General features: G+C 37.0%; 1 protein-coding gene across 1 annotated transcript in view; it reads right to left on the bottom strand.

The window, feature by feature from the left end:
• Window positions 1-27,501, bottom strand: part of NBAS (NBAS subunit of NRZ tethering complex) — a 183,471-nt gene that overhangs the window by 33,462 nt on the left and 122,508 nt on the right. Inside the window, exons 45-48 of the mRNA XM_037391240.1 lie at window positions 17,882-18,100; window positions 17,430-17,632; window positions 8,483-8,572; window positions 5,998-6,193 (exon numbers count right to left, since the gene is read on the bottom strand). Coding sequence (XP_037247137.1) covers window positions 5,998-6,193; window positions 8,483-8,572; window positions 17,430-17,632; window positions 17,882-18,100 — 708 coding nt within the window. The remainder of the gene's footprint in view (window positions 1-5,997; window positions 6,194-8,482; window positions 8,573-17,429; window positions 17,633-17,881; window positions 18,101-27,501) is intronic.

Raw genomic sequence — 27,501 nt, 5'->3', positions numbered from 1 at the left:
TTCATTTCCACACAAACATCACATTCCTTTCTCTCATTACCTCCTTTCAGGAGGTATACTGCATATCACAGTGGGCTCCAAGATAGAGGGGAGAATAGTTACAGAGGCAGAAAACACTGTGGATGAGGTAACGTGACTAGAATTGTTTGCTTAAACTGACTAAACCACAGAATAAGGAAAAAACTGATGAAGTACACAGAACAGAGCAGGGACTTTGATTTTCTGGCTTTTACTATCCTATAAAACATAGAACGCCACCACATACCAAATCACATAAAGAGGTTAAAAATATAAATCCTTCTATAAAGTTTTGGCACGTTTGGCATTCAATGCTGTATGGCGCACCAATGGCACAAATGTAGCAAGACACACTCAAGGCTGAATCACAGTTCATATAGTTTCTTTGCAACATAATAATAGAACTTGGAATACATCTCTAATGAGCTCTTAATTTCTCTGAAACTGAAATAAAAGCAGAATATGCAAAGTCTAAACCATGGTCCACTTATACCTTTAGTACAAAAGGCCTAATACAGAAAGTGACTTATCCTCCATGAATCCACTCCAGAGCACTATCTTCCTCTGAAGCCACTACTGCTAGTCACAGAATACCACAGTACCCAGGGCTCACATTCAAAACCATCATGTTCATTCAGGCTCTGCTGCTTTCCTCTCCACTTTGTCTTATCTATTTTACTTGTGTAGTTAATGAAAAATATTTCATTTGCATCTTAAAGTATTTAATTAATCATACATGCTACAATTTATGTTCCCAGAAAAAATACAATTCACGTGTTCTCATACAGATAAATTGCATCTTCAAGGAACGGAAATTAGTGTTTTAAAATATTAATTAAAACTGAAATTAAATTTCTTAAACTTAATTTTTATGCATTACTAGCAGAGACACAATGTCTCTAGAATTATAAACAACATCGTAACAAATTTACTCAAAGTTGATAGAACCATAAATCTTTCTTCTAATTAAGCATTTTTCACAAATTAAAGATGGCTGAGGATTAAACAGATACAGCTCCTTCACACATATTTTACCAGATCAAGCTAAATACAGGTCATTGTTACTCAGTAAATGACTTCAGCAAAATTGACTTGGGAATTGTTAAATTTCACTGCGCTTTCCAAGCCCTTAGGTTTAAATCTCTCTGACACAAGCAGAGGCAATGGGAAAAAGTTGAAAATCACTGGACATTGACTTATTCCTGTTGAAACCTTTCTTTATGAAGTCATATGAAGATACACATTTTTCATATACTGGGGGAAGAGGACCAAAAGAGCAATGGAGGCTTGACAGCCATACCCAAGTTGTCAGAAACTCATTATGTTAAATGTAGACATTACTAAGGTTGCTAAGACACATAAAACTCGCATATGGCATACATAAATTGCCTATATGAAGGAAGGGTAAATGTACATATGACATACACAACACATACAAATTAATCTGGCAAATTTTCAAAGCTAAACTTTACAAAGAAAAAAACCCACAGATACAATAAGAAAGGTGCTTAAAGTTACAGTCTTAAATTTGTATTAGATATCCCTTCCAGTTTTCAAAAACACTTAGCCCTCAGCAGCTCTGTATACCCCAAGATAATGAAAAAAACGTAACATAACAACATGAGGGGAAAGGCTAAATGAGATTAGCTTCTCTAAATGACAAAGCTATTTGCATGTAAGTAGCATGCAACTAGCAATTACATTTTGCATTTGCATATAATAAACAATCCTTTTAAGATGAGAAGCTTCAGAAATACTAACTTTTTACCTTTAACTAACCCCTGGTTTACCTACAAAATCTTTACCAGTGCCGCTGTAACTTCCTTGGGCAAAACTCTAACTCTTATTACTGTAACTTATATCTGCAAGTGGTCACTGAACTGAACTACTACATACACACACATAACCTGTTAGTTGATACCTTACTTACACCAGTGCTGTGAGACATTACAGAAGATATTTTTATATATTATGTGAAAACAAATGGATTTCCTATCTTAGATGAATAAAGCTAAAATTTGAGATGAACATTCTATAGCATGTTTTTCTCCCTCCCCAACATTTTTGTAATATATAAATAAGTCAGTATTTTGACCCATATTTTTCATGCACCAATTAACTAGAAAATTACAGAACCTGAAGAGCTCAGATAAAACTCATCAAAGGGATTAAAACAACACATGCCTCCTTCCTCCAGTAGCGTGGGATGCTACTGGAATGTGAATTAAAGACTCTCAAGCCTTTGAAAAATGAGGATCCCTGAATTTTTAATTTTGTTAACTAATCATTAGAGAACTGGAAATTGCTGTGTTTCTGACTGTTTGATAGGTAGCTGCTTCTATAAAGTACATTTTTAATTTTGTAAGAGCTGGCCTGTTTCCCAGTAGTACATTGATTTGTGGGACCACTACTTACAGCACCTACAGCATAATTAAATATTAAGTCCCTCCTTGATGTATGCAAAGTCTGACTAAGAGGATTACTAGACACACTGAGGGTGGCTTTCACACATTTTCTGGTAATTGAACACTGCAATATCATTAAACTTATCTTTACTCAAAAAAAATCCACATTCATCCTTTATAATATCTGTTCTCGCTTTCTATGCCAAGGAATGGTAAAGGAAAAGAGGGAAACCCTCAAACCATGTAAAAAATCCCAAGCAAGTAAGGATAAAACAATCTGGAAGTAAGATAAGGGATAAATTTTTGAAATACTTGCAATTTAAAGTTCATGAAAAAAAACCCAACCAACACCCAAACCCAACAACCTTTAAATACATTCCTCTACAATCTAAAACCAGCATTCAATCCACCCCCCCTCTTTTTTTTTTTTCTTTTTAAATGTGGTTGGTTTTTTGTTGGTTTTTTTTTACTACTTTGCTGGAGGAGAAAAAATGACCAAATTAATAAAGGTGTAGTGACACTAGAGAAATTGATACCTACAGACAAGGCAGACTGACACAGCAGTCTGAGCACGTGTTTGAAAGATGTAATGCCTTATGTTTACCTTCTGACCCTGCTTCACACAGGATTACAGAGCAAGCTGATCGGACTTTTAAATTGTGCTTCAACATCCCCTTCTGTAGAACAGGGCTGCTTTTGAAGCACCTGAAGCATTAACTTGCATGAAAAACTTGCTTAATTAATGCTTTGCCAAAAGCTCATATACAAATCTCTCTTTTCACTTTTCAACAGTCATGCAGCCACTGAATTCTGCAGGGTTCTTGTTTTACTAACATACCATGAAGGATTGTGAAATGTAGTTTTCAATATGCTATTTTCCCTGTTTGTTAATTCACAAAATAAGCAAAACTAATCATCAAATAAGGTCATCACTTGCTTTTTCTAATACCAACTTGTACACCAGCATTTGACATCAGCTGACTTTCAAAGAGAAAAAGAAAAAAAGAATAGTCTTAGTAGTGGGTCACTCATTTGTTTTCTTGGACATTCATGAAGAACTCTGAATTTCAATGACTGGTACCTAATGGACAAACCAATATGACTCTCCTGACTAAATCACACATAAGTTACCTAGCACAAAATATTCAATGAAAATAAAGGGTTCTGATCTAACACATTTAGCTTGAACTGACATTTAAAACAGAATAATTTTTAAATGTGTTCCAACAGGACACTGCATTCTGTAGCAGGAATTGGGGTGAAAAATCAATGATTTTTATGAATGTACTATAAGTACAGCTTTCACTATTGCTAAGCATGAAAACTACTTCTGAACTTAGCTAAATAATAAATACTATACACAGATAATTTTATATTACAATATAGTATAGACATTTAAATACAATCAGGTCTGAAAGGTTTGAGCTTATCTAGCATAGTACTTAAGCTTTTTACTACGTGGCTTCTTGCACTACTTGCTTACTCATCAGAAAAAAAGTAAAGCATTGAAGCAATCGGCAACTCTGTGTTATGAGCAAATGGACTTCTGCTTATAGTCAGTACAAACTTCTTCCCTCACAAGAAACAGGTATGTTTTCCTGCCTGAAACTAGGAGTATTCTAAAAATCCACCACTTCAAGAGAGAGAAATTATTAGCTGACTATATGAAGGGACCAAAACAAGCTGGAAGATTGCACCAACAAGAATCACACCAGATTTAGCAACCATGCTGCACCTGGGACAGCACAGGTGGGGACAGCCAGGCTGGGGAGCAGCTCTGCTGAGAGGACCCTGAGGGTCCTGGAGGGCAGTAAGCAACGCATCAGCCAGAAGCATATGTCATGCATTCAAGTAATTCCTAAAACATCATGAGACAAAAGCAAATGGATGTGAGTTTCATGTTGAAAAGTTACACGCGTTTTGACTTACCAAATTACAGGAGAAAATAAAAGTAATCTTATCTTACGTATTTTTCAAACAACTATAAGGAGTCTCACAAGCTTTCTGTCAAATACAGGTTCTTTTTCTGTCTTCTACAGACATGGCTGAAAGCTATTATCTACTTGTAACTTTTTTTCTTTTAGACCTGAAATGCTTTTGGATTGGAAAGCAGGTCACAAGCAACACAAATACTGACAAAGGACTGAACTGAAGACGAAGAATCCAATCATAGACAGACACCTGAAGAGCAGTTGAAGAGTTAACTGCTGGTATTACCGTGAATGCAAGAGAAAAAGTAATTTCTAAAGCAAGCCAGAGATAAGCATTTTATTTTACTTTGAAGATTTTTATTAGGATTATTCCCTTGGATGATCTTAGCACAGTGAGTCACGACTGAAATACTGCTTTTGTTTTATATGAATATAAAACGGTTTTATGCATAGCTTTTTGAGGAAGTATTAGAAATATTATATTTTAGTTCTATAAGGTTGGCATTGGGGGAGAGGAGGCCTATAGGAAATGGATGAAAAGTAACTCTGCTTCTGAACACTTCTACAAGCAGCAAGTGATACTTAAATGATTTCAAAATGGCACAAGCTTCAAAGACAAGACTATACCTTCCTGTCTTCCTGTTAAGCCTTTAGTATATTTTCATAGTACTTAGAAATGTAGAACATCTAAAAATATGTATGTTGATATTAAGCACTTCACCAAAATGAGTCATAAAATCAAGCAGTTAAAATATTAATGAATAACCAGAGCCTTTTTTGCACATATGGAATTTTTAATATACTACTTGACAAATTCAAGCGTTTTCGCTCCTGAGAACATTCACTAGATGATCCTTATTAGTCTTAGATCAACTTCTACACGTACTTAAAAAAATGAAAGACATTTTGTCACCCTTTGATTCAGAAAGAAAGTTAACCTGTTATAGTCTTTAAAACATGAACTAGAAGCACTCTGTCTTTCTTAGCTGGAAACAAACAGCTAAGAGTAACTTCTTTCATGAACAATTTGACCTTGTTTTTTTCTTGACTTTACACCAAAAAAAGACTTAAAACTATCACTTGGGCAGTTAAAGGTATGAGCTGGTTTTAAGCAACTATCTTTCAGTTACGTGCTGTCTCTTGGGTGACAACAGCAGACTATGAATGCATTCCCTATCAATCAAGCCTTTCCATTGAGAAAGTCCTTAAGGTTCCTACTACACGTTAATGGAATAATACTTAAAGACCACAGAAAAAAGAGACAGTGGTCAGTAACTGTCATTCTGACTATAATGTCACATAAAGAAGGAAGGTAAAACAGACAGAATAAATGGTCAGAAAAGAAAGATCATACAAAAACTGCAAAGTCAATGCTTGGACCTTCCAATGCAAGAAAATCATTAGTGTTTAATCAAGTTTGGTATTATGTACTTCTGATCCCAAAGAAAAGCTGAGATGTCCGTTAACTTTACAGAACTTCAAAGAATCATAATGTATTAGAAACCTGACTCAAAAGGAAGGCAGGATTAGTTCCCATACCAACATCATGTATCACAATCATAAATTGCAAACCACCATTTCATCATATAATCCTTGCATAAAAACAGTCTTAAGCTAACATTTATAGCAATCAATATTAATACCTTTGTTTCAGGCCAGCAAGCTCTGAGAACAGCTTGTGTCCTGAAGTACACAAGTAGCTTGCTATCCTCATCACTGAGATGGAAGGCTTGCTCCAAAATTTGCAATACTCTGATGCGAGGCTTCACTGCTAAAGAGTCATCACCACAGAACGGTCTCAACCACTCCAGGAGGTCATCTGAAGAAACTACTTTCTCCCTGTAATTAAACAATACTGTGTTAAACAGTCCTTGGTAATCCTAATGAGAGCACTGCATGTATTTTCAAAGCTGTTAACAAGTACATTCAATGCATAACAAATACTTAACACTAGAAATGAAAGAGCTCACTTCTGTGAGACTGCAGAGAAACTAGCCTTTGTAAATCAGGTGCCTAAAGCTCAGTTGTGTAAGAACTTTTTTTGAACTTCAAATAACCATGTAATACCATAGAAATCCATCTATACAGTTACATATTCTCCCATATCTACCTTGCCTGCCAACTGTATCATTGTGCTGGATTTCTGCACCTGAAAATGCAAGCCTTTCTATAGTGTCTGATCCTGATCAATGCCTTTATTTCCATGCCATATGACTTTATGGAAAACCACCTTGACTGCCTGCATTTTAAGTATGACATTTTAATATGTGATGCTTATTCATATTGCCATATATTTTCTTTCTTGCCTTACAAGTCCCTTCTTTAAACACCACATACACAAATTAGTTTCTCCTGATTGTAACTCTAGTAATTTCTTATTCTTTTTCTGGGCCATCTCTAGCCAGCTTGCTTTTTATATGTTATAGTATGATGATTAAAAATGCCCATAATCCCTAGAAAGGGGAGAAAAAAAAAAAAGCGCTGTTAAAATAAGGTTTTGAGGTTTTCTGACTTGGCTAATTAGAAAAATTAGAAAAACTCTTAATTAAATAATCTGATTCAAAAAGTATATTATATTGAATACATTCTAACTGTGTGAAAGCATTTACAGTTCAGATTACCATGAACTCACCAACCAGCTAGCAGCTGCAGACAGAATCATCTGTTCTGACCTTAGAGTCTATAAACTAGCATGTAACAAATCAGTAAATGCCATTCTGCTATCTTTCAGTATTATTTTAAACTAAAGCTAATTTTTTTTTCTTAAAAAAACATTTCAAGAAAGTGGTTCCAGGTGGAGTGTGATTTATAACTAATGTTCCCTTATTTGTCTTAACAAGACAGATGGGAAAGTAGTATCAGACAGAAAACACCAATTTAACCTGTCTTACAGCCCTGAAATAATAAACATTGACAGCTTAGGTTTTCATATTACATGGATTTCAATTTTACTTAGGCTTTATATTGTCTGCTTGATGCTGTTAGCTCAGAACTTCAGCTAAATTAGACATGCCTCTGCTGAACAGGTGGCATTCAAACTGTAAATTAAAAGCTTGGGAATTAAGAGGACCTGCTGGAATATTTCAGTTTTGTAGAGCTCACATTTGATGTTTATATATGTTTTCCTGAGGGAAAGATTTATATTTTTTAAATGTAATAGCTGAGATTTAAGTCAATAAATAAGAACAAGTATTTAAATGAATGTAAGCTATCCCTTGTAATCACAATGACTTTCACTCCAGCTTATTGTTTCAGCAGTTAAATGTTGATGAAGTACACAAATAAACTCCAGAAAATTCACCTCAGAATAAAATAGTACTGACTCTCTGGTTCTACCTTAAATATTGCAAATGAGATTTACTGTAGATTTTGACATCAATTCAGTCTACTTCAGTACCTAATATTTAACTAATTTAATGTCAGTGGAGAAGCCTCCACACAATAGCGTAATTGTTTTTTGTGGCTAGCAGAGAGTATAGGGTTTTATTATTATTATCATCATACATGAGTTTATATGTCTGGAAAGAAAACTGTGTTGTTTTGTTGTGTTTTTTATTCTTTCTTGTCTTTAGTAGAAATGCAATGGAAAACGTCAGTGAGACATACAGACCATTATGTGACTCGAAATCAGAACACGGCCAAAACATGAGGGGGGGGGGGGGGGGGGGAATATGCAGTGAAGCATCATACAGCATTTGTGGAATTGTTTCTGCACTATACCTTACAAATACTGACAAATTTACCTATCTAAATTCAGATATCTGAAAGTGAGTAATTATTATTTGTAATTTTACCTTCTAAACTAAAACAGAAGCAGTAAAGTACTCCTGGTAGATACACAGTCTGCAATAGTCACAGCAGAAGAAACATTTTCTCAAATCACCGTAATACATGCTTATCTAAATTTTATGTTCGTTGACTTAATGATCAAATAAAGGCTTCTGTCAGGGCTCATATTTTGAACCTGACGACAGACTGTTCCAGAATAAAGCCTCAGAAAATTAAGTGCAATCCCATTATATATAACCATGAAGAAAAATCATCCATATTCAGTATTGTACCTTCACTGCTTTCATGAGAAGCATCTTTCAAAGTCTTAACCAAAGAATCCATACAGGAAGTTCTTACCCTTTCTCCACACTTGCATGCACTGCAGAAATGATGCCTTCCAGGGTTCCAAGTGGATCTGTCACTGATGTAGATGAGTCACTGTTTCCACTGTTATGGGAAGACATAAAATTACCATTAAAATGGTCCTTGATATCGTATCCAATTCTACCCACTTCTAGGATTTACATGATTTGTTCAATAATTACAGCACTTTCCCTACTTAAGTGGTACCTTTATTTTTATGTCAAAGTAATGTGAGGAGCACCAAGAGCGGGAAAGAGAATTACTAAAAATACTTAAGTGAAACTTGAAAGAAAAAAGAATAACTAAAATGGAGCACTTCTAACACAGATGAGGTCAGCAAAATATACACATGTAGGCTTGTTAACTTAAAGATCTCATCAATATTGACTAAACAGATTAAAGGTTACACATAAATGTCACTGGCTTTTCTTTTCAAGTATCACTATTGGTTTAAACCAACTTGACTGTAACCTGAGTCAACAGAATCCTATCTGCTGATTCATCAGATGTCTTCCCCCCCATCCTCAGGTTTTATTTTTAGTTGGATCAACCAGGTTCATGATTACCAGAACAACAAAATTAAGAAGCATGGAGTACGTGGTCTGGAACAGCATGTGGGAAAGGAAAGGGTCAAATCACCCATGAAATGGCATCCACTATGCATGTGTAGGAATGGAAAAAATGTGAATTATGCTGCCTGTCACACATTCCAGTTACAATAAAGTGTTTTGCAGGTCAAAAGGTAGTAAATACTGGAAAAGAAACATTCTGGTAGGAAAAATAGTTTCACTCATAATGCAATGAAGTAACATTTTCTGCTAAGATTTTCAGCAAAAAAACCCTACAAAACTACAAAAACAACAGGTTTGCCCCTCTAGAGTTTGTCAATGCTGCATTAAAGAAAGAGAAAGAAAGGCAAAAAAAAAAAAAAAAAAAAAAAAAAAAAAAAAAAAAGAAAAGAAAGAAAGAAAGAAAAAGTTCCAAAGTTAGTTTACTAAAGGTGACTCAAAAACCCAGGGATGAAGCGTATTTTCTCTACAGTTCATCAGTATATCAAAACTCTCCTGCTACTAAAAATGTCAGCCTCTTCCTATATGATCTCTTAATAAGAATGAATACATGCCCAGACTACCCTGACCGCTCTGTCTAAAGCCAAAAATACACTGCACAGCTGACAGGAATGTGTAAAACCAACTGCAATTACACAACTTTTTTGTCAAGTTATGAGAGTATTTATAATTCTGTCATTTATTACTTCAGTAAGATAAATAGATTGCCTAAAAGATTATTATACTCTATGGCATAGAGACCTGAATTTTTCTAAACTTTAACATCTTCCTGCATTCAGAACTTCTAACTTTTCTGGGTTTATTTTTATCTTAAATAGGAAACCAGCACTTCTGTGAACAACACTAGATTTAAGACCGTGTGACTCCACTCAGAACAGATGAAAGATCTGTTGCATGACGAAACCTTAGTATATTCATTTTACATTTATACTGCACTCATAAGTTTGAAGAAGGAGTAGAAAGTTCATAACACCTCCTTTTTCTCAAAAAATACTGTTATATATGAATATGATAGAATTGCCATTCTTAATACCAATACTATCATATGGCAGCTAAATAAATTTTAAAGGACTGAAGTTTAAATCTAAGTGTTTTCCTAAACATCTTCAGAATATTTGGAAACAAGCGAATTATAATTTATAGTACAGAAATATCCAGTATTTTAGACTCCTGAAAAGCCATGTGTGTCCAAAAGATAAAAATCTATTTTCACCAAGCACATAAAAAAAAGAAAGAAAAAAAAAGTGTATTTTTCACAGAAAAGGAAACTCGACAGAACTGAATGCACTGGGGGGGTGGGGGGGTGGGGAATGAATTACATTTTTCATTAAGATTACCAATGCTGCAGTAGTGTGAAAATGGTAGAAAGAACAGCAGTATTAAAGTAATCATTTTACACAAGCAGTACACAAGCAGCTACATGCATTAGGAGATGGTTTCAAACATGTTTTAAAATAAAACGAACTAAGAAAGTTTAAAATATGTTCCCAGACTGAAGACAGATATAAGCTTCTTCATCAACATTCTATTTACAGGACAGATTTAAATTTTCCTGTATTATTATGCTTTTTGTGGGTTTTTTTCAATTAAGTTTGTAATAAAAAGACATCTATAAAGGGCAATAACGACATCTTCAAAGAAAACTGGAATACGTACAAAGCTTGCATACTAAGAAGAGAATCATGATTGAAACAGAAAAGAATAGGACACTTGCTGCCTTCTAGTACTTAAAGGGGGCTTGTAGAAAGATGGGGACAAACATTTTAGCAGGACAAGGGGTAGATCGAAGTCGAGTTGGACAGGGCTCTGAGTAACCTGAGCTAGCTGAAGATGTCCCTGCTCGCTGCAGGGGGGCTGGACTAGGTGACCTTCAAAGGTCTCTTTCAACCCAAACTATTCTATGATTCTATGGACTACAGAAGTGGAGATCTTACAGCTCTTCTTACCCTAAATTATCTTTAGTATACATTAAGCAACTTCCATATCAAAGAGACTGCCCAGCAATACTTTTATTTTGGATATTGACAGTTTTGGACCTGCTCTTCAAAACGCCTTCATATCTCTCATTAGAAATGAAAGCCATTAGCTCCTATCACAATCAGGCTCTGAACATCTCAAAAACACTCAAGTCAAAAGAAACATACGTAAAATTAATGGGCATTTCTGAAAACAGAAAACCACTGTTTCAGACAATACATCTGTGAAACCAGTTTTCAAGTACAATACATATATGAACATTTACAGAAAGCTTTGATTTTGTTATACACAGGCAGGTACTATTCTACTAAGCAGGGGGAAAGCATAAAAAAGGTGAACACTAAGCAGGAAGTTACAGTTCTCTAGAACAAGAAATTATTTTTGAAAGAAATTTGCAAAGATTGAAAGCTAACACTCTTTTTTAAGCTTAATATTGCCTTTACTGCCTAATGGTTAGAGAAACCAAAACGAAATTACAGCTCACGAGACAAATAATCATGTCAAGTTTCTACAGATTGTTGCCTTGTTCTTTTCTTAATAATTAATGATTAGAAATAAGCAGCTACTAACAGAAACAAATATAATTAAGGAAGGATTAGTCTTCCACACAGATTATATGCTATTTTATGCATGTTCTAAGCAACAGAACAGGGTTCAGTGTTCACTTCAAAACTCCTAGGTATGAGTCTGGTGTAATTACACTGATAAAGGCTTATTTTGATTTCAGTTCAGCTTCAGAAAAAGTGATGCATATTTAATCAAGTTCCTCAAACACAATAAAGTACAAAGAATGCTTGAAAGGAGAATAAATTAACTTCAACTAAATCTTTTAACCTAATTACAGTATCATTGAAAATACTTGATATAATCTTATTTCTCCAGCCTTATTTTCCTCTTTCCGTGTTTCCTGTAAATCTCAGGAAAATAAGAAAATAAAGTATCATTGGTATGAATGTTCAAAGCTGGGGAAAAAACTCATAATGCCAAACGATCATTTCAATCAGAAATATTATGCAATTATGATATCCAAGATACAAAATTAATCTGTATGACCCCTGCTCAAGTGAGATGAGATAGTAAAAAAAAATGGCCTTTTTCCTTCGAAGTTAGCTACGCAGTCTAATAAAAGCTGGTTTTACCACCTTCATGAAACACTGGCCATTAAACAAGAACTCAATATTTCACCAAACCATTCTTGCTCACTGCCTGGTGAATACTTCCAAAATTCCAAGAAATGCTACATCCAGGTGAACACCTAAGATAAGGCATTTAGGAGCTGCAAATGAAGGAGGTCATAATTTCAACAGATGATCTGTCTTCCCTGACTAACAAACCATGAACTAGGTCATGGATCATGGAAAGTCTCTAGTGTGTCATGTGAGTAATCTCGGGTAATGGATTAAATTGAATCTTAAATAAGTCTAATCAGACTACCATCGTTACCAAAATTTTTTGCGTTTTTTTCACAAGTGCATGATTTCTACTGAAGAGGCAACTGATTTTTATTTATAGTAGCTGTTTCCATAGACAAACAAGGAAGTGCCCCATACAATATATGTATAAGTATGCAGATGTGCTCTGCTGGAGAGATTTTATACATACCACTGCAAGAGCTTCTACTTTGAATTTCATATGCCAGAATTAGAGAGTCAAGGAGATGAAATTAGTTAACAGAACTAGACAATACTGCTCCTGAAATCACAATATAAGTACATAACATTAGGCAAATAATTGTATTTTTTATTTAACAAGAAGTCTGGTTCTGAGAAGGTGTCAGAATCTAAGCCTGTGATACTGTATGCTGTTGAAAAATGAAGCCAAAAACTAACTTTTCTAATCTTTCATAAAAGCAATACTTCCTAGAAGGTTCTTCTGCAATAGTCAGTAAATATACTAGTAACAGAAGATCTTTTCCTGTGTTTTGAAGGGGGGTTATAGTTATGAAACTGAAAGAAAAGATGCATATTTTCAATCACAGAAGCGGTGGATTGACGCTTGACTTTCAGGTGAAGCACTGACGCTACCATGATTTTTCACATCCATACAGGACTGTTTCACTTATAGATACAATACCTTAAGTCACATTCCCTGTCACCATAGCTACGGAAACTCCAAGTTCAGTGTTATAACCTTACAACTGCTACTGTGAAGGTTAATTGTCAAAGAAGGAATTTTCCAACTCTATTTCTTTCAAAACTATTGTATAAAACAGCCACATTGTATAACATATCAAAGCTCCAATAAACAAACCTGAAGAGTTTTCCCTTGAAATGTTTCATTTATTGAACAGTATTTTGTAATTCCAGGTACGCGTACAAGACTACTTCTTTAATTACCGTTTTTGCCTATTAACCTTGACATGCAAGTACTGGGCAAAATGTAGTTAATAAGTTTTCATTTGTATTATGTTCTAGCCTGAAAACTAACATCTGAGCATACAATAGACATGCATCCAGCTTTATTCACAGCAACCACATTAATACCAGCAGGCTTAAGAGATGCCAAGCAACAACCTTTCTTTTAATAGCCCCCTGTGTTTAGAGTGTTGCAACTTTATAATATTATCCTCTTACTGAAATACATAATAGAGAGGATATTATTTCAAGTATTTTTTTTTTACTTCATGCTCTATCATTGTAGTAGAAAACTTTCCACAGGTTAGTATCTGTTCATTTAGCATAGATGACATGAAAGGATCTTCCCCTTCCCCACAAAGGAAAAACAAAATCAAACAACAAACAAAAAACCCCAACCAAACAACAAAAACACACAACCACATTAGGTCACATCACACACCAAATGATTTTATCTGAAGCCTTCAACTACTTCTCCCATCTTTGCCATTACAGTTTTCTCTACCAGGGAGACAGACATTCCCTTCTTTAGTGGAGAGTGCTGCATAGGAGTAATTGGTCATCATTTTAGCCCCAGAACTTTAAATCAACTTGCCAACATTCCAGGCTTGCAATGCATATAAAGAACAAATATTTCAGTTCACAGGAAAATGTTGTTAAGCAGCAGAGTAGAAAGGAGAATTTTCATAGGTTTATCATACTCTGCATGTTAATGAGACTCATTATAGTTGAAATAACTCGACTCTGTGAGCTTTATATCCAGATGCATCACACTGTTATATTTCAGGCAGAAACAGCACAACAGTGATTATCTAAAGGCAAATTATTTTTCATCAGATGCACAAACCCAGACAAGAAAGACAGTATTACTTATGGTTCTTTACAAAAGCTCTACAATCATTGAGGATACTACGAATAAGCAACCGAGTGACAGGATAAATCCATTTTCTGCCAAATAAGACTGCAGACGCTTTGACAGGCTGCCTTCTTTTCATTTGTGGCACTTCAGTCTGCTGTAATATATACATAGATGCTGAAGAAAAGGTAGAGCCATAGATTATTTTCCATGCTAGACTTGTTTCTCTATTTCTGGTATGTGCATTCCGGTCACCTGGCCCACATAATTTTTCTGCATGCATAAGAGCAAGATAAATTCCCAAAGTTTTATCTATCTGAACTGGTCTTAGAAGTGATAAAGTGTCTAGCAGCCATCTAACAACAGAATACTCTTTCACACTTGTTGCATGCCTCTTTGGATCAGAAATACTTCAGAAGAGAGTTTTGTATGAATAGTTAAATGAGAACTATCTGTTCATTTATCATGAATGACACAAAATCATCTCTTCCCCTCCCACCCAAAGGAGGGGGTGGGGGGTGGGGAAGAAGAGGGGGAAGAAAATATCTCTACTGAAACTACTAGGCTACAAATACAGTGCCATTTCATTTGGAATATTCAGTACATCAAAGACCCAGCCCAGAAGAGGCAACAGGTGGCAGTCAGCAACACTAAATCCATTAGAGCTTCCTCAAATGAGAAGAAAAAAAAATCCCCGATGAATTCATTTCATCTGACTGCAGAAGAAAAAAGCCAAAATAAATACTTCTGTGCTGTTCTGAAGGAGAAAGAGCATCAAGGACAGAAAGACTCTTAAGAGCTCATTGATACTCTGTCAACAAGGGTGGGGGAGGGAGAAAAGAAAGAAAAATCTTGGGTTCCCTTCATCCTGGGAACACAAATACTGACAGGGATATAGATGTAAAAGCCCAGAACTTCATTCTCTGCTTGCCGTCTTGAGCATTTCACATCTCAGCTCTAGTCCAACAGCAATGGCAACCAAGTGTGCTCTTCAGTTAAGCTGTTCCAACAGAGAACAACAAGCCAGATGCACAGATTCCACTGCGCTAAGTATGGGTCAGAATGCTACTTCCTTGGTAGGAAAGAGGACACATTGCACTTACCCGACTACCAAATTTTGTGGACTTCCACATACCCTAAATCTTGTTAAAGAACAATGGCACCTTCACAGACTCATTCAACCTGAACAAATCATCTTCAATGTACAGTTGCCTTTCAGTGTACAGCTGGATTGTCATTTGAGCCCCCAGACCACATCCCCTGTCACTTCACCGCCCTAATAAATATCTTCAGTTTTGCTGTGGCAGGAAAAAGGTTGAAACTTAAAGGACAGTCTCACATGCCAAAGGAATTTTACAATCCCTATGACTACAAAAGCAGTAAATCTCTTACCAAATCTTAACAGAGGGTGCTACAAATGACAAGCTGAGCTAGAACTGACAACAAACAAAATCAAGGAAAAGCACCTTATTTCACTGAGAGGCTTTTCAGTGTGCTTAGCTTTCCCTCACCTGTGTCCATATCCTCACCGTGTCTGAGAACTGTTAAAAATACTTCTGTATGGATGCATTCAGTATTCCCAGAGATGACTACATTCTCCCAAATGCCAGACAAACTAAACAGTTTCAGCCTTAAACTTATGAAGAATAAGCCATGTCTCATCTGGGCTGTAAGACATGGAAGTGCAGAGGCTTCAGCTAACCAAACAGGCAGGACTTCAACGCAGGACTCCTCCCTTGCCCAAGACATGACTAGTACTGGAGAAACTCACTGACTACAGTAGTTTTAGACTGTTTCTTACAAGCATTACAACTACGATTTGGAAGCAAGACAATAAAGAATATATACAACTAGAAGATCATCATATTCAAGTTAATTAAGACTTTAAGCTCGCTGTTAACAAGATTGAGTTGGTCAGCATCAACTGCATTTCATGTCCCTTTGTATCACCCAGGTCTCACCCGGATCTCAACAGAGTTATTCAGGGATGTGTACATATAAACTGTGCGGAAGCTAGTTATTCTGCATCTTCTGTTCTCCTAGGGTGTCTCTCCATAATTTTAAAATATAAGGTGACGCAGTTTGCTGGGGCTGCATGAACAGGCTGGTTATTTGGTTTGTGTCATGCCATGAAAAAGACAATTGCTGAGGTTTGGGACTGTGAATCCCAGAAAAAGATGGAGATAAAGCCTTGTTTCTTGTACAGCATGTGGGATTGCTCATAATAGCATGTGGGATTGCTCATAATAGCGTGGCATTAATAATAGCAAGAAACAGCAACAATGGCAACAGTGAAACAGTTGAACAAAACAATCCCCTTCCTCACATTAGAAACCTATTTCTCTCCAAGAACTTTGCAGGTCAGGGGTTTTTAAGGGTATCATTGTTGCTTTTAAGTGCTGTAGGGAACAAAGCACTCATGCTTGCTTTTTAATTTGGAGATATGGTATGACACAAAGGGAGATGGAAGAGGAAGAGTAAAAACTCTATGAAGCATTCTTTATGAGAACAACGAAGGACGATGTATAGCCTATATTTTAATGACAGATAAACATGTTTTTGAAAAAATTGCAAATAAAAACCAACCAACCAATGCAGCCCCAAAAATACCCCAAAAAGTTATTCCAAAGATGGAAACTGTACTTCTTCCTGTAGGACTAGCTGTGTTCTAACTGCCATTGCTAGCCCTCTACTGCCCAAATACCTGCATTAGGTACGCACCATTTCCAACAAACATTCCTTTTGACTCTGTTTAAGAGCAAAGAATTATGTGCAATTCTAAATCTGTCAAAAATTAACAAGTGCACACACATGTAATGGAACATTATTATTAAGCCAAAATTTTTAACTAAAAAACACCCTCCAGTGAGTAGGATGAGTTCTGTAGCTTGCTTTGTTCAGATTGCCCAGGCTTCCCAAACTCAGAAAAATAGAACTGTCTTATCTGAATATGAAGTTATAGGTAAACAGGAGCATAAATGATCCAAGAACTCATTTCCTGTTACCACCCAATTTTCTGCAAAATCCAGACATTCAAAGCAAACAAAGTACAAAAAAAAAAAATAAATAAATCAACCAACCAACAATATCCAAACCAATTAACAAAACCCCAACAAAACAAAACAAAAACACAAAACAAAGCCTAAAAGAAAGCTTTTTTACCTCGATTAAGGCAATGTACTTACCTCAATATACATACAATTTTTTTAATAGCACATTGGACAATATCTTTGGGAGAAAGACCTACATCTCCAACAGCCACTTGTAACAACTGTTGTATCATGTCCAGGGGCTGACCATCTATACACATAGCTACTGCTTGGTCATGGATTTTTTCTTTCTTTGACCTTGACAAATCATATAAATAACCATACTTCTGTAGTGTATCCTGTGAACAGATAATTTTTAAACACAAATCAGCGTACTCTTTATTTACAGGGCTGTATCATTCAGTCTTTCTTTCTACCAAGGCTGAACATACGCTATGAAAAAGTCAAGACTGATGGAAGTTAATTTTCAAAAACCAAGTCAACAAAAACAAAGATACAAATCATTAATAAAATACGATAGACTATTTATGTCCGTCACTGCTAGTCATGGGAACACTCCAAACAAGCATTTGATCAGTAAACATTACCTGTTCGCTGTTTTTCAAGTAAGCAATAAAACTATGAGTGAGGGTTTCCAGATGAGCAAGAGATTGTTGCAAGTGATCAAGAGTTTCTTCATAAGCAACTGATGGATTTTCAGCATCTTCCATGTTGTTCTCAGCAGTTTTTTTTCTTGATTTCTCATAAAGATGTTTGACTGCCTTAATAGCCTTCTTAGTCACTTCTATCCTGGCTTCAACTGGCAGCTGAAAGAGATTACTCAAATATTTAATCATTCATCATCTGTAAACTACTATTTGTATTACAGCACGACCTAGAGGTTAGGTGGTTCCACTACTCTACAGCACGGCATACAACTAAATAAAGTATTTTATGAGAAACAACTTTATTTCTTATTAGTCATTTATTTAAAAAATATCAGTATTCCATTACATTCTTCTGTTGTCCTTTTTATTGATGTTGAATCTGGCTCATTTTAAGCCATTTGAAACTTCTTTTCCCTAATAATGTTTAGGATTTTTGTAGACAGCCTTACAATCTTTGGTTTTTAATTCTGCATTGAGAGATATCTGAGGATCATTTTACAAGATTAACTGAAAATATCAAATGGCGAAAATTAACTTCATTTTATCAGGTTTAGGTCACTGTTTAAAACATATCCCTAAGATCACAATTGTAAGCAAAAACCCAATAGATGGTACACAAGTTTTAAATCAACCTATTTATATTACATGCTATACAAAACAGCAAGTTACTATTTTGAAAGACCCATACAACTTGATGTATCTAGCCACTAAACTTAAACAAGGAAGATTAGGGTTTAACATTGTATTTCTCAAAGAGTTTGAATTTTTACATGGAGTCATCATACATTCACTGAATGCCATTTTCCCCTACCCTTCCATCTAGCATGAAAGTGTTATTCCAGTGCGTCAGAATGGAATTTAGGACTTCAGAACAGAGCCTGGGCAATGATCACAGACTCCCAAGCTTCCAGAAACCAAGAGTATGTTGGAAAAAGATATAGATGGAAATACTCTTTATATAGACAGTACTTGCAGCAAACTGTTATGCTTTTAAGTCAGGAAAGACACAGCTTCAGCTTAAGTCCAAGTCTAAAACGCTATTTTAAAAAACAATGTATAATTTACTAGTTTATAACTTCCAAGTACATTTTGAAGGATGCTTGCAATATACTTTCTAATGGGTGAGGGTCTCCTCTGCCTAAACCCACAGCATTAGGTACTTTTACCATCAGGTGTTTAGTTACTGGAATACTGGACAAAGACATGCAATTTCAATCCTCAACTTGAAACACACAACAAATAGTAAACAAAGCTTAAACCTGTATGACCACTGAATAGGAAAGAGGCTGAATTACTAAAGAAAGAGGAAAATTAAACCGTTATAGCATTGTTCATAAAAAAATCAAATTGATGTTTATATCGTGAATTAAACAATCTACTTGTAAAGCCGCAGAAAACGGCAGAAAAAGGATTAGTTAGCGGAAAGTTTTATAGCTTATAGACTTTCCCACTCCCTCCTCCCTAAGAACACACAGTGAAAGAAGTATGGTTTACTCCTGTTTTTATGTACTGCTGCTGTAAACCACAATAATGGTCTACTGGACATTTTTAATGATGAAAGCAAAATGGGTGGACATTATTGTAAGAGCTCAGAAAACTTGCCAGTGTAGCAAGGTAAATACAAAGGGTACTTTACCATTGGGTTGCAAACGCAACTCAGTTCCATTCCCACCAAAAGTAATTAAGTACGATTTTGTTACTTTGAACAAGGTCTCAATATCAGGTTTTACACTAAGCAAAGGGGATATTCCTCACATCACATTAAAATTTAATGACCACAGATGGATATATATATCCATTTTGTAAACATGATAAAAGATGAAAACTGCTACATATTTCGTTTTTCTCCTTCTACTGCACATTGTAATGTTCAAAATGCAATTAAGAGAGATGCAAAAGGCAAACAATTTAAGTATTCCATCTAACTGTTGTATCCTAGAGAACAGTGTGAATATACTGCCAGTTTAGAAGTCATGTGCTTATGGCATCATACAGAATAAAGCATTAATAAACAAAAAACAGGCTTTTTCCAAGACACTTTTAACTTTGCATTCATATTTGCACAGTGCCAAAATGCAGCACTACAAACATGCTATTTCTCTGGTTATTGTATTCTAAAACATGAATGGTTATCCTGCATACTTCTAGTCAGTTTTAGTAATGAGATCTGGTAGCATACCCAGTGATTTAAAAAAAAAAAAAATGTAGCTTAGGGGCTAGTTCAATCTTTGCTTGCATGTGAAGAGAAGATTTATTTTTAAAAAGCTTTTAGAGTTTAAAAAGCTTTTTAAATCTATAGGCTGTAATGTGTAATGAAAAATCCTAAAAACCAGTTTTCTTTCATTTTCAAATCAATGAACATCACATACTATTTCAGCTCAACAGATTTCACTCCTCAGGGTAAAAACTCATCTCAAACCCATTTCCTTCTGAATATGTATTTCTTAATAAAGTACTGTACAAGTAACATTCACTTGCACATGAAGATATTGACCCTGCCACTCTTATTGCTAGTGATCAGCATGCAACTTTGAATACTCTCCTTTTTAATGCCGCAGGAACCTGGATCCCAGCAACACTGAAACACTGAATCGTTGAGGTTGGAAGGGACTTCTGGAGAGCATTTGGCCCAACCCCCCTGCTCAAACAGGGCCACCTACAGCCAGCTGCCTAGTACCATATCCAGGTGGCTTCTGAGTGTCTCCAACATGGGAGACTCTACGACCTCTCTGCACAACCTGTGCCTGTGATCGGTTCCTCTCATAATGAAAAATTATTCCTGATGTTCAGATCAAACACTTTGGTTCAGTTCCTATCTCTGCCACTAAAACCCAGTTCTACATATTGCACCAACCAAATGTCACCTATCCACAAGCCAATCAGATACAATAGAACGGAAAGCAAATTATGTTAATTCAGAAGCAGGTTACACAGTTACGAAGTAACAAAATCTGGTTCTCAATTCCTACAGGGGGTGAGAAAAAGAAGAGCAAAACCAAGAAAACTTGTGGATCAAGATAAAAATAGTTTAATACACGGAGAGGGTGGCAGAGAGAATGAACAAACTAAACCTAAGCGATGCAAAGGCAATCAATCACTCACCACCTCTCACAATGAGACCAATGCCTAGCCAATATACAAGCAGTAACCATCTTAGAAGACATTGTCCAACTCCGTTCATTACTGCTGAGCGTGACATTATGTAACACAGAACACAGCTTTGGCCAGCCCAGGTCAGCTGTTCTGCTTATGTCCCCTCCCCACTTTTTGCCTACCTGCAGCCTACTCAGGGCTGGGGTGTTGAGAAAAAGATAAAGCCTTGACACTGTGCAAGCAGTGCTCATCAGTAGCCAAAACACTGGTGTGTTATCAATGCTTTCAGCCACAAATCCAAAGCACAGCCCCATTACAGGCTGCTATGAAGAAAGCTAACTCCATCCCTGCCAGACCCAGCACAGTTCATCTGGAGAATCACTGTGAAAGCTCTAACACCTGTAAGGAATCAGTTAAAGACATTATTCATGAAGTCTCCTGTTTCGCAGTCTTGAAGTAGATTTAATTAAAATAACTATATTAATGGCAAGGCACAATAAAGTATCTTAAAATGTATTGATATTAGAAAAAGAGGTACTGTCAATACCCCTGAAGAAAACAAGGACAGACAAGACAAACTGACTGAACTGGAGCACAGAGATAAAAAGTGACAGAAAGAAGCCAAGTAAATCTAAAGGTAATGTCTGAATGCAGTCATACTATGCAAGAACACTATTAACGCATTTCTTGTACATCTTCAGGCAATGTCATGTCCTGTCTTTTTCCTTAGCATTTTACACAGAGTTAAGCAGTCAGCCAGACAAAACATACTGAATATTACTTTGAGCTTTTTTTTTTTTCCAAATTGAGCTTTCTATACAATTATTTAAAATAGCATTCAAAGTCATTAACATAGAAAAAAAAATGTAGGTTAATATCCAGTTGTAAGAGGTTCCCATTCCACAGCCACTTAGTGTGTGGTCAAAACACAGACATTGTATTCCTGCTTAAGCATGAAGAAAGTGGTCAAAAAAGCATTGCTGACTCAGAGAAAATAAGAGTCAACCTTTAAATTATAAACACTGAGTTGCAAGCAGAGTTCCTCCTTTGCATCAGAACTTGAAGTTATAAAGGATGGAATAGTAAACTTACAATGTCATTAGCTATAGTTTGAATGAATAGGGCGGAGTCTACAGAAGACTGCAAGGAAGAACCTGTGTAAGGAAAAATTCCACTTCTCTCTATAGATGACACCACTGATTTTTATTCTACTTTTGCTGCCTAAAGCTGTAGCCTTTTCTTCTCAACCAACATATTGTGCCCATCCCCATTTGTAGTGGGTGTTCAATAATAAAAACACAGTGATTGAAAAAAATAATTGTATTCAGTTGTGGTTTTGTTTTTTGGTTTTGTTGTGTTGGGCTGCTTTTTTTCAGAGAACTGTTAGTCAACAAACATCAGGACAATGACCTACGAGCTCTGAAGCAGATGGTTCTTTGAAGACATAGCTATCTAGAACAATAAACAGAATGCTGGCAACAAAGGAATAGAAAAGAAAAAAAACCCAAATTACCTATAATGCTTTACTCAGATCACACAAAGGGGAATAAACAGGAAATAACCAAGATAAAGAAGCTGGTATGATCATTACTATAATTAAGAATCTATGAAGTCAGCACTAGTTAAAAGCAAACAGAGCTGCTGAAAGGAAAGAAGACAGACTCAGAATACAAGCAGTAGTTACACTGAATATTTGGAATATATCCCTTTTAGGGAGAAATCTGCTCCATACATGCAAATAGTTTAAGCTTACCACTATGGAGGTAGACTGAATTATTATTTAGTCAGAAAAACTGAAACAGTTATTGAGAATTAAAAGCATTTCTGAGTAGAGATGCCACAGTCAGGAACTCTCTTCACTGGTTGCAGCAGTGAGCTGCTGTGGTCAAAAGATCAATATTTCAGTCCTTCAATGTGTGAAGAGGGTACTGATGAAGAGCAAAGGACTTCACCTGTTTCATTCACTGCAAATACAACAAGAATACTGCATCAATCTCTACCTTCTTTAACTAGAGACGGATGCTGATATACTGGATCCAAGGAAGAGTTGTCATAATAATGGAAGAACTAGGGAAAAAAGAAAAGGGAACAACCCGCACCTCACAAAAACCAAACACACACACAACAAGAGGGGGAAATTAAAAAAAAAAAAAAAAAAAGCAGAAAAATTTCCACGGTCAGTGCATTCAGTTTATCAAAGTCAAGTGGCCTCTGCTGAATATCTGACCGTGAAAGCAAACTTTGATGACTACCTCTTTAGTATAGCAGACAAAAGATCTATAGGTGGAATTTCAAAACTGGATAAATACAGGTTAGCATCTCTGCTCACACAGTTCCCACCATCCCACTTTCACCACTTCTCTCAGCACTTAAGGCTGGGAAACTGAATCTCATCTTCCAGGTAGTAACTCATTTCTACTGATTGCAAGAAACATGGGAGAAAAGAATCTTTGAGCTCTTAGAGCTAAGAGCACCTAAAACCTCGTCACACCCTAAGCTACAAGTCAGCATAACAATATTAGTTGCCCTTTCACAAGTGCAAACTCCTCATCCATTTCTCCAATTCAGACATTCTTGCAAGAGGGTCCAAGTGTAAGCCCAGTATGTTCCTGTCTTTCTCAGTAAGAACAAGAAGTTGCAGGAGTCAGCACTTAGCACCTGTGTTTTCATTCCCTTTTGCACAATTACACATTCTGCTCCCAGGTTCTCTGCCATATCAAGGGACTCACACAAGTAGAAGCAGCGTCTTATTACTTTGCTGGCCTATCACCTACCTCTACTTACTACTGTTGATATATTCAAAGAGTGGGCGATATTCTGATGTCTGCTTCCTAAACTGCCACATGGTACCAGCAGCAATGGTACCCTTGAAGGTCAACTCATCTAGCCTACACTGCTACACAGCCTACCTCCCATTACCCCTTATCACTCAAGACTTGTACTGATTGTTTCTGACAAGGAGGAGCTTTTAGATGCAGGTGCTGTTCCACAAGGGTAACGATGGAGTGCTATCTCATCACCTCCCTAGACTACACTCTCTCTTTCTCTCCTTTCCCCCTTCCCCTTTTGAAATTTTGAGGAGGTAGGAGAGGCTGGGTGGTGTGTGTGCAGCAGTTTCTTTTTGTGTGTGTGTGGTTTTGTTTTGAGGTTTGTTGCTGCAAAGGGGGAAGGAGCTAATTCATCTTTCACCACTACTAAAAATCCTACTTAACACTACTTCACCTTAAGCTCCCTGTCAAGGTCCACTGAAGAACTCTGGAAATTTTCTGTGTACAAGAAAACTCTGCTGTCTCAAAGACAGCACAGATTATTTCATGATGTTGACCATGGGCTTTCTGCAGTCTTTTACATATATTAACTATCAGAACTTCCATGAAATACAGGAATGTGCACCTGTTATGGGAATGGGAAAGGGAAACTGATATAATAAAGTGCTTGGCCACAGAACTAGGCTGGGAAAAAACTGCTGAATTAGAGATTAAGAACAATCACATCACCAGTGCAGCCTCAAAACAGGATAAAACTAAGTAAAAGGTACAAGCCAAAAGGCAGCTTTTACATATGAAGAATTTTTCAGATCAAAGTTAGAGGAAAGAGATGTCTGAAAAACAAGTTTTCAGGTTCTATAACAATTTTTCATTGTACGCTTCCACTTGAAAATTGGATGGGATCCTGAGACAAAACTTGTTGCAAGCTAGTTAAACAGCTGTTTCTTTCCCAAACTCAGTGCAAGGGACACACTAAATCAACTGACCAACTGTTTCAAATACTTCTTGAGCATCTTTCATGCCCAAAAAGCTAACAGATTCCTGCTACAAAGTTCTGCTTGGGCACCAGCCACTATAATCCTGCCATCAATGTTTCCTTCCTGCTACTCCTACTCATCTTAAGAGACAAGAGAAACTGTATTAGAATCCTGAACAGAAATAAACAAAGGAAAAATAAACAATGTTTTTCAAAACAGAACCCAGTGGAGGCTATCCACCCTCTCCCTGCACCATTCATCTGGAACCTTGAAGTACTAAAGATACATTAACAGCAAGAGTTTCAAGTACTCACTAGCAGCAATCACAAGCAAACACAGTATTTTCTTCTCATTAGACAAAAGTGATCCCTTGGCTATCTCAGTCCATGGTCAGGTCTGGCAAGTGGTATATCAGGGTAAGTGTCAAGTCTTTCCTGATAAGCATGAAACACTTAGTCCTAACATATGATAAAAAATATAAAAACACCTAAACAAGACAGTAGTTCCGCTGAACAGGCTTTAGAGAGAGACAGCTGATGGAACTAGTGATAAAAGGTGTCTAGCATGACAGACAGATCAAAGCATAAATTTTGTGCTGACAAAGCTTTTCGTTTTCCCAGGATTTCAATAAATTGTACATTTTTTTCAACCAAATTTTGATATATACAGGTTAGACGGGTTCTAATAAATTTATACAAATGTAACGAGAACACTAAAACAATATCCAAAGAGGGAATAAATTGAAATTCACTTTATTAAACGTGGTGAATAAAGATCTCTAGAAAATGAGCACAATCTCGAATAGAGAAGATAAAGACACAAAAACCCCCACAAAACATCCTCTTTACCATCTTTTCATTTCAGATGAAGTTAGTAAATACATCTCAGGATCTTTCAATACGGAAATATCTAAGAAATCTTATCTCTTTTTTTTGTGCTTGGCAGTACAGATACATAAGAACTCATGGGTAAAACTTTATGTTAGAAATATCCTTATAAGTAGGTTTCACTGGGCAAAAAACCTGCAGGCAGATCTGGTAATATAAGTTACAGACACATAAGCACATTCTTACAATAATGGGCCTTCAGCCAGATGGAGATTATGACAGAGTTTATAATTTCTATTATTATAATGCCTAGAAATCATATGCACTGGCCCAGAATGCTTCTCTGTGGAGCATCCTATTCAGAATGCAGAAACCTGGTACTAAACACAGGCATGTGGCACCGTGAATTTTAGGGTGAGCACAAATGAAGTAAGTAAATATAACCACCCTGATATCTGTTGGACAGGCAACACAGTAGGGCATAGGTAATCCAGAAGATTCTTGGAATGTGTTGATGATAGCTTCCTTTTCCAAGTGATAGAGGAGCCAACAAGGAGAGGTGCTATGCTGGACCTTGTTCTCGTCGACATGGAAAGGCTGGGGGGAAATGTAAAGCTCAAGGGCAGCCTTGGTTGCAGTGACCATGGTAGAGTTCAAGATCCTTAGGGCAGCAAGGAGGGCACGCAGCAGGCTCACTACCCTGTCCTTCAGGAGAGCAGGCTTTGGCCTCTTCAGGGATCTGCTTGGTAGAGTACCACGGGATAGAGCCATGGAGGGAAGAGGGGCCCAGGAAAGCTGGTTGGTATTCAAGGCTCACCTGCTCCAAGCTCAGGTGTGTGCATTCTAACAAAGAGAAGGTTGGGTGAAAATACCAAGAGGCCTGCATGGATGAAGAAGGAACTCCTGCACAAACTGAAACACAAAAAGGAAGCCTATAGAGAGTGGAAACAAAGACAGGTAGCCTGGGAGGAATACAGAGACATTATCTGAGCAGCCAGGGGCCACGTTAGGAAAGCTAAAGCCCTGATAGAATTAAATCTGGCCAGGGATGTCAAGGGCAACAAGAAAAGCTTCTATAGGTACCTCAGTGATAAAAGGAAGACTAGGGAAACTGTGGGCCCTCTCTGGAAGGAAACAGGAGACCTGGATAAGGCTGAGGTACACAATGACATTTTTGCCTTGGTCCTCACTGGTGAGTGCTCCAGCCACACTGCCCAAGTTGCAGAAGGCTTGATAACCAAGTGGAGAGTGATGATGGGTAGCATTCCTCACGGGTCAGTACTGGGACTGGTGCTGTTTGACATCTTTGTCAGCAACATGGACAGTGGGATCAAGGGCACCCTCAGCAAGTCTGTGGTGCAGTCCATACACTGGAGCGAAGGGATACCATCCAGAGGGACACTGACAGGATTGAGGTGGGCCCATGGAAACCCCATGAAGTCCAACAAGGCCAAGTGCAAGGTGTGGCACATGGGCTGGGGCAATTCCAAGCACAAATAGAGTCTGGGTGGAGAATGGCTTGCGAGCAGCCCTAAGGAGAAGGACTTGGGGGTGCTGGTGGACAAGAAGCTCAATATGACCCAGCAAAGTGCACCTGCAGCCCAGAAAGCCAGCCACATCCCGGGCCATATCAAAAGAAGCGTGACCAGCAGGTCAAGGGAAGTGATTCTTCCCCTCATCTCCACTCCCATGAGACCCCACCTGGAGTACCACATTCAGCTCTGGGGTCCCCAACATGAGAAGGACATGGGCCTGTTGGAGCGAGTCCAGAGGAGGGCCAGAGAAGATGATCAGAGGGCTGGAGCACCTCTTCTATGAAGACAGGCTGAGAGAGTTGGGGTTTTTCAGCCTGGAGAAGAAAAGGCTCCAGGGAGACCTTATAGTGGCCTTTCAAT

Source organism: Falco rusticolus, chromosome 6 (genome assembly GCF_015220075.1).
Source record: "Falco rusticolus isolate bFalRus1 chromosome 6, bFalRus1.pri, whole genome shotgun sequence".
In the NCBI taxonomy this organism is placed as follows: Eukaryota; Metazoa; Chordata; class Aves; order Falconiformes; family Falconidae; genus Falco; species Falco rusticolus.
Note: the sequence above shows the minus strand (reverse complement) of the source record. Positions and strands in the feature narration are given on the sequence as shown.